The sequence below is a fragment of the Salvia splendens genome, chromosome 1, assembly GCF_004379255.2.
Source record: "Salvia splendens isolate huo1 chromosome 1, SspV2, whole genome shotgun sequence".
NCBI classification, from domain to species: domain Eukaryota; kingdom Viridiplantae; phylum Streptophyta; class Magnoliopsida; order Lamiales; family Lamiaceae; genus Salvia; species Salvia splendens.
Window position 1 is genome coordinate 17823651 of NC_056032.1, and position 8768 is coordinate 17832418.

General features: G+C 36.2%; 1 protein-coding gene across 1 annotated transcript; it reads left to right on the plus strand.

The window, feature by feature from the left end:
* The first annotated feature begins 616 nt into the window (after positions 1–616).
* Positions 617–8768, plus strand: LOC121744583 (CMP-sialic acid transporter 2-like). Its single transcript, XM_042138180.1, has 16 exons — positions 617–866; positions 1293–1495; positions 1675–1791; positions 2878–2934; positions 3799–3876; positions 5031–5075; positions 5284–5343; positions 5517–5639; positions 5788–5865; positions 6295–6364; positions 6566–6673; positions 6849–6982; positions 7065–7144; positions 7854–7902; positions 7988–8053; positions 8385–8768. Exons 2-15 carry the CDS (start codon positions 1328–1330, stop codon positions 8036–8038), a joined length of 1218 nt encoding a protein of 405 aa, XP_041994114.1. The 5' UTR covers positions 617–866; positions 1293–1327; the 3' UTR covers positions 8039–8053; positions 8385–8768.

The following is an 8768-nucleotide window of genomic DNA, read 5'->3' on the forward strand; positions in this document are numbered from 1 at the left end:
AAGTTTGTTATTTGCAGCTTTGGCCGTACTTACTATATTTGGAGTCATGGTCCCCGCCGTTTTATTCTCTCTGTCTAGTCTTAATTAGTTAGGCGTTTACTCAATCTAGGAAGTAAAATGTGTCTCTCAGTATTGAAGTCTGATTCTATTTTCCTTTCCGTGTCCTAGGTCTAGCATTTACATTTCGTGCCTAGGTCTAGAGGTAGTTAAAATTCTCAACCCTTTTGCGTGGCAGCAGCCGCTTGTTTCCAGAGTCTCTAAGCACTACTTCACGAATCCATCTTCGTGGGATCGACCCCGCTTCTCTATACTAATTTATAGTATTCGGGTTGAGGGATTTATTTTTGAAGGGGAGTCGAGCGTGTCCAACGACAAAAACACTGTTGTTCTTTTGAGTTCCTGGACCTGGTGATCCGGTGGATTTAAGGAGCGTAGTGTCTTGACCGAGCACTTGCTTTAGTTTTCTCTATGCACACTTGACTTACTTACTATCACGGCTTATAGAGACACCACCTTCAATGATCATTCCTATGTTCGGTAATTGGAGAGGTAGTAATATATTTTTGACCGCTACACTTTCACCTGCAGCCGTTTACTATGTATAAATAGTATTTCTCCCAATAGCCAGCATAGTTTGAACGTAACTTGAGTTGAGATCCAGACGCTCTCTCCGAAAACCTTTGAATTGAAGCCTCTTTTGCTATATTCTTCTCCTTTCCTCACTACTTCAAACGCAAATTTACTTCTCTGCGCATTTACGCGGTGTTTTTGATCCGGTAATTGGATCTGTTAGCTGCGCCTCGGCCAGATCTAAGCCGCTTTTGATCTCCGCCCGAATCAGAACTATCTTGTAGCTGTAGTCACAGGTACGTGTTTCATTGTGGTTGATTTCATTAGCTGGAGCTCAATTTCGATTGATCAAGCGTGCATAGGCTGCATCACTGATGCTATCTTTCCGTTTGGTTTGATCCAGCAAAAGAGGTGGATTCTAATTGACTTTTATTTGTCCAGCCAACGCGCAACATAGTGTATAAATGCAATTCAATTACTGTCCTCGATTTAGAATTTGGGAGATTTGTTATCTGTGATAAGATCTGGCTGTGGGGAAATTATAGCGGTGTTTGATCACGTTTTGTTATTTTGCATTAATGTGTTCGTTAATCTGAATAGCGGCTTGTAGTAAGATCGTGATATTCTTTTGGCTGAGGATGCTGAGTTTGATATGATGTTTGATTGTGTAGTTAGGTAGCATCTGTGGAAATGATTGATGGGTTTCTGGTTTTGTTATTCAGGTTGAATTTTCATAGCTGGCCTTTGGGGTTGGCTAATGAAGAACGGGATGATAGAGTGCAGTGCCTGTCATTCCAAAATAGCTAATCCATCCAGTAAGGCTGTTTCACGAGCTTATGACCGACATAGGAGCAAGGTATCATCAAAGCAGCGGGCGCTTAACTTCTTATTAGTTGGCGGTGATTGTGTTCTTGTTGGTTTCCAGGTATGATTTTCTTCCTTGTCTTCCCCCCTCTTTTTTCTTTTTCTTTTTGTCTGGTAACTTGCAAATGTGCAATACGCATCCCATATATTGTAGTTGTTCCCAGTTGCTATATATCGTTTACTATGATTCTTACAGTTGCTGCTAAGTCTGCTCTGAATGTCTGATTTTCCTCTTTCCAGCCTATTTTGGTTTATATGTCAAAGGTGGATGGCCGCTTCAAGTTTAGTCCGATTAGTGTCAACTTTTTGACAGAGCTTGCAAAAGTTCTTTTTGCAATCACAATGCTTTTGTTCCAGGTAATCTTTTTTACATCTATATGTCAATTTTAGAAATGACAAAAGAAGAGTCTCATGCACTTTCAGTAAACAATATTGTAAATCTACTCCATCCGTTCCCAAAAAGTAGTCCACTTTTGCCATTTTTGGCCGTCCCCCAAAATAACCCACTTCAGCTTTTAGTAAGTATTTCTTTCTAATGATATGTGCCATGTTCTCCATTAGCAATGTTTCAATCACATTTTCTTTCTATCTCGCTCATATTTTACCAATTTCACATTAAAACACGCGACGTTCTCAAATTCTCTATTTTTATGGGATGGAGGGAGTATTATAATGAAGATATAGAAATATTTGAGATGTTACATACTTACATAATATAAGTAGCACATTTATAGACTGTTTGGATTATAGATTTGACTTTATAGTTTTACTTCTCAGTGCTCAGATGTATCCTTATGGTAAAATTGATTTCAAATGCATCAGGGAGAAAGAGATGTAGTGATGAGAAACTAGATGTGATAGAAACATTAGGCCGTCTAATCAAATTAGATAAAGTGCTCTGTGTACTTGCAGGCCTTAACAAATTTCGAAGATTTAAAATTGGATGCTCTTGGAACTCAATAGCTGTATAAACATTTAATTGGAAATGTAGTGAGCCAATACAGATGTAACATTTCAATCTTTCAATTTTGTGACTGCATGCATGTGTTTGTATGCATTGCACTAGCACATAGAAAAATGGAACTTTAATGGAAAATGCTATAGCCTTATATATTATGGGGCTGTTCGGTTTGCAAGACTATATCTCATGATTAAATATGTATTCTGTTTGGTTCATGAGATTGAATCTCACAACTTTATCCTAGATGTATTGAACCTCATAACTTAATCCAAGATGGATAATTATGTGATATTTAGTCATAGCCACTCCAAGTAAAATAATCTCACAACTTAATCCGAGATGGATTATCATATAATTAGTCATGCCAGCAGAACGCACCTATGATCATTAAGGGCTAAAGCAACTACTTTGTTTATACAACATTGAACATCCAAACCAAATCCATGCCTCATGATATTTACTGTGTGGATCTTTCCATGCAGGCTAGGCGGCAGAAAGTTGGTGAAAAGCCACTTCTCTCACTTTCAACATTTATGCAGGTGCACTTTTCTCTGATCTGGAATTTAAGAAGTTGGTATCCAATGGCATTTCAATTCACCATGAAGAGTTCATATTACCAGAAAGAATTATGCTTGTTAATTGTTATGTTACTTTTTATCCAGCATGTCATATAGAGTTTCCACAAGTTGCCAAGTGATTCCCTTCCTTTTGCTAAGAGGAATATTCTATTTCTCGCATATAAGACCTGTAATGATTGGCAACTTGTTCCCTTGCTATGTTATATTATACGTGATCCACAGTCCACACATATCCTTAAGGTCAGTTTAACAATCCAGAAGCTCACGATTCCTTATAGGAAGCTTTCTCGGCGGCCATTTCATCATAATTAAAAATTTATTAATTGGATCAGTACTTGAGTGATTGGCAATAAGCATTATTACTATCCAGCTTCATCATGGTTCCTATTTCCTATAAGCTAAAACATGTGAGTAACTAGTAATATTGTACGTATTATATTTTGGTCTTGTAGTAAGAGCAAATCTTGAAGCAACTACTCAGGCCAGGTTGCAGCCAAACTTAATTTCTGTTTTATTTTTAAAATAGTTTATATATACAGCTGCCTGGTGATGTTCTTAAAGTAGTAAGGTCTAGTGACTTTTGTGATATGTTATCAGATCATGTGATTGCTATCATGTTGCTCACCTTGATTTTGGCCCTGGGATATGTTCTTAAATCCTTAGGTTACAACTACAAGACAAACATATTTTTTTCTTTCTTACATGAATCATGATATGAGGGTGTATATTTGCATCCTTCAGAAAAGTTATTAACTCTCAGCTGCGCAAAATCCTCTCTGATGGTATTCTTATGAATTACTCCCCCGCTTCTGATGATATTTGCAGGCTGCTCGCAACAATAAACTTCTTGCAGTTCCAGCCCTACTTTATGCTATAAATAACTACCTGAAGTTTACTATGCAGGTATATTTAGTTTTGTTAGGAGTCCCGGTTTACACCTACATTTCTGAAATTACACGTTAGTGATATAAAACATTTCTCTTCATTACTGCTTATGCTATTTGATGTGGTTACATTGAGATGTCAAATGTAATTCTTTACTCTTGAGTATGTCTGCATGTCATGTATTCTGTACATTAAGTCTATCTTCTTGATAGAATTCTGATGTTTAAGTGTTAAGCACATCTAAATGTAGGTTTCAGATCCTATACGAATGTGTGCAAGAACTAGAAAGTTAGTTTGTTTTAAAACCCTTATACTATGGTATGATGTAAGATCATATCAAACAAAAATATTCTTCAACTGCTTTTATTAAGGAAAGCTTGAGGGATGCCTGTGTTCACATAAATGTGATTGACATGTATCATGCAACACACACATATTAATAGTTACATTTATCTGTCTAATTCAGCAAACACACATATATATGTATAATTTTTCTTTATATATTGTATGCACTATCCGTAATGCTTTCCATGTTCCATGAATACTTGTACCCTCCATATGAAAAATCTCATGTTATGTACTTTTCATATGTTGCTCTTCTTAGTTCTCTCCTAGACGACAGTGTAGCATAATTATATATCAATGTCTTAGACAACATGATTACTCATATTACATAATTTCTGCTTCTATGTTTTGGTGACGTTCGGTTTGTTAGAGAATGTAATAATGAGATACAATATGGGATCAGCCATAATAGGATTTGTCTAGGATTAAACTAGTCGTAGAAATGAAGGTGAGATGGTTAATCATGAGATACAATCTAATCTTGGCATTATGGAGGTGGGCCAAGATACATTGTCACAGGCCGAGCTTTTGAGAAAAACGCAACCCAAACAAAAGATAAGATTAGTCATGACCTTTAATCACAAGTAATTATGGAAACTGAACGCCTCTTTAGATGATAGGCAGAATCTTAAGTGTTTACAGAAAGCTTTTTGATACTCTTATGAAATTATAATATTTTGAAGTCCTTATTTGGGGACTTCACTGCATACGCTCTTTAGGACCTTTTCTAAATACTAACTGATTCTTTTATAGGAGATAGTGGCTGCAACTTCTTTCTACACTTAAAGTAACTAACAACTCTTCATGTTTCCTTACTCTTATCTCAGCTATATTTCAACCCCGCGACAGTAAAAATGTTGAGCAATTTAAAGGTGCGTTGGCGATGCTTGCTTGGCAATATTCATCTTTTCTTTTATCTGATTAATTAGTTTATTAATCCTCTGTCTTATTGGCGTTCTAACATGATCTGAGAATGATAAAGGTGGCGGAATACCATCTTGAGATAGGAGCAAAACCATAGAGAGCTGATGTTTGCCTTTGTTTTTACTTTTTGTCTCATGATCATCTCTCTCTTCTTAGGTTTTGGTAATTGCTGTACTTCTCAAGTTCATCATGAAACGCCGATTTTCAATAATTCAGGTTAGTTTCTTTTAATGACTGGATAAGATCACATCATACACATGCTATTGTGTATTCTGAAAAATAGCTTTTTTCTGTTTCATTATTCAAGAATTTAATGAGTTTGTTGCAAGATAAGCTACCAGTGCAATCTAGTTTTTAAACAATTGGCAAATTTTGTTGTTATGTCCCAGTGGGAGGCTCTTGCTTTGCTGCTGATTGGGATTAGTATAAATCAACTTAAATCCATGCCAGAGGGTACCACTACTTTGGATCTCCCCATTACAACTGCTGCATATATGTGCACACTGATATTTGTAAGTTATTCAGGGCATCTTGACGATGATAGTATCTGTGAGTTGCATGGGTGTACAGAACAACCTTCTTCTTTTTCATCTTGCCTTTCCAAAATTTTCATTGATTTGTTCTTTGCAGGCATATATGACTTCGGTTTTTTGAATGCAGGTAACAGTTCCTTCTATGGCCTCTGTCTTCAATGAATATGCCCTCAAAAGCCAATATGACACGAGCATATATCTTCAGGTGGTTTAACATAATCAAATGTTGAAAAAGTGTTCCATATCATTTATAGTCTGTTTTTGGTTCAAAAGTACGTGTATTATGATGTTTTGTCATGCATGAAGCCAAATTCCAGTCCCTTAATGGTCACATCATATCATTGTGGCAAATAGAGTTGTATTATTGAAGTGGCAAGTGCTGATTTTTACTGGCTCAGTTGTAGCCCAAGACTATATAGTTGTGAAAGCAGATTATGATTATTAATTTATTAGAATGTTCTCCTCTGATTTTTCATGTTTGTGACAGTAATCCTAAAATTTATTTGTTCGTTGAGTATTATAATTGAAACTAATTTGGTTTTCATGATACACTTGAGATTTAACTTAGTTGATAACCTGGTCGATAGTATATGTGTTCTTAGTTCGTTACTTTTTTCTCTACTGGAATTTGCAGAACTTATTTTTATATGGATACGGAGCTATCTTCAACTTTCTAGGAATCCTCGGAACCGTTGTTTTTAAAGGTATCGGTGCTTAATTGTGCTTCTCCAGCCTGCAGATTAGCACTAACAGTTGGGATAAGGCTCATTTTGTAGTGTATTGGGACAGGATAATCAGATTTTAGGCTTTACCTGTATCTGACTGTCAGCATGCCATTCATAGCTCGGAAGGGGATTTGTTTTTACTGTTTTTGTATATAAAATATATTGCAATAAATGTTTCAGGTCCCGACAATTTCAATATATTGGAAGGACATTCAAAAGCTACTATGTTTTTGATATGCAACAATGCTGCACAAGGAATTCTATCCTCCTTTTTCTTCAAATATGCTGGTGAGAGAATTTTTTAGTAGCTACTTTTACAGATTATCTCCTTTGCACGGGATAGTAACACATTGGCTTTACCAATCTCATGTTATCTACTTCTCATCTGTGCAGTCCAATAGGATTGCTTATTACTTAACTTCTTGTGCTACATGCTTACATATGTATATTTTCATGTTCCCAGACACGATCTTGAAGAAGTATTCATCGACTGTTGCAACAATATTTACAGGCATAGCATCTGCTGCTTTGTTTGGTCATACTTTGACCATAAACTTTTTGTTAGGGATTTCAGTTGTTTTCATTTCAATGCATCAGGTATAAAACTGAACTAAAGTAACTTTTTCTCATGTATATTGCATAAAATATCGAGGCTTATAGTAATATATTCTGGTTTCAGTTCTTTTCACCTTTTGCAAAACCCAAAGATGAAGAACAAAATGGGATGGTAGAAAGAACTGATGTACAAGATAAACATAGGTATTCATTCTGTTCTAGAATGCTCACATGCTTCGAACAATAAATCTTTCTATTTTTCAATTGACGGCTCTTTACTTCATGCAGTTGTTGAAGGCTCCATATTATTATCTACTATACGTTGTTGGGTCTGTTTTGAATTATAAATGGCAGAACAGCCTTTTGAGTAGTTATGGCTCAGTTCACATCTTCTTTCATGCCAATACACCCTCAAACTAGTAGTACTTTAACGATGGGGGAGTGGACCATGCCAAATAGATTTTAATTATTATGTAATGCTTGCTTCTGAGTACATTTACGAGACATCAATACCTTTTCAACTTGACGGTCGCATCTGGATCTTGTAGCAAAGAACTGTCTATTCTGTGCCTCTCTTTCTTTTGTTTTCTTTTTATGGGTGTTTAGTTTTCACATTATCCCCCCCGCGTTTTGGATGGTAGGGTGTAGAGCTGTGGGCTAATGCTAAGGTGCGGGGCTGGAGAGATAATGAATACTTTATCATTTTCTTTACAGTATTTGATAATTAATCCTTAAACTCAACCAATTCGGCAAGCATTAACCATTAGCCAATCATCATATCTTACTTTTGGCTAGTTTTTTGTTATTTTTGTTCAAATTTTATCTGACTTGTAATTCTCACAACATTTCTACCATAATAGCATGTCCTCCCCTCCCAACATTATTTGACAACTGGATAATCTCCATACTTCAGGTCAAGGGATTCATCCTTCATAAATATGGCTGCAGGAGCTAATGAAGAGGTAGAATATAAGTATATGTCAATTGCACATTTGATTTTTTCTTCTTAAGCATGTTTTTCCTCATAGTTCTGCATGCTTTCTCCAGGCTACTCACCGTGTTGGACCTGATGAAAGACAACCTCTTCTTCCCAAATGAAAATCTAGTCCATTGGTATGTTGGCAAAACTTATAGTAGTATATTATACTATCTTTTATTAATTGCAACATTAAATATAAAGACCGCAGTGCAGGCGGACTTGAACATGAGACCGCTCCAGTGTTTTAATGTGCGTTAACAACATTTTATATATGGCTCTTAACCAGTCCAAATGCCGTTGACAAAATATTGTCAATTTCATACAACCTTGAAATAAAGATCTTGAATTATAATCTGATAAGCTGGGAGGGATGATAATAATGTTCCGTATCTGTTTTGACGTATCACAATTGCGTGCTCTCCTTCCAACACAGTGTGATTCAAATATGAATGAATTTCACTGTAGGTTGTTTCCTTGGCACTTACCGCACGACCGCAGTAAAGCGTAGAAGAGAAGATAACGCTATGTTGATCGCCACTAGCACGGTGGCCGCTTCCATGAAATATGGTTAGCTGTTCTTCTTTTTTTCGACACACTGGAATAGTGGGAAATACTGTATTTTGACTATGGAGGACTCAACCTTGAAGAGTATAGATGCAGGCCTTTTACTCGAATTCCCAATATATTCTTTCATGATGATATGTAAATTGATGAGTTCCTCTCCTTTTCTTTTCCCCCCTTTTCTCTCTCCTGCTATTTCCATTTTTGGTCTGTATATTAGTGACTACATTTATGGGTGTTTGATGATATGACTTGCCCAAGTGATATTACTACATTATACTTACCATA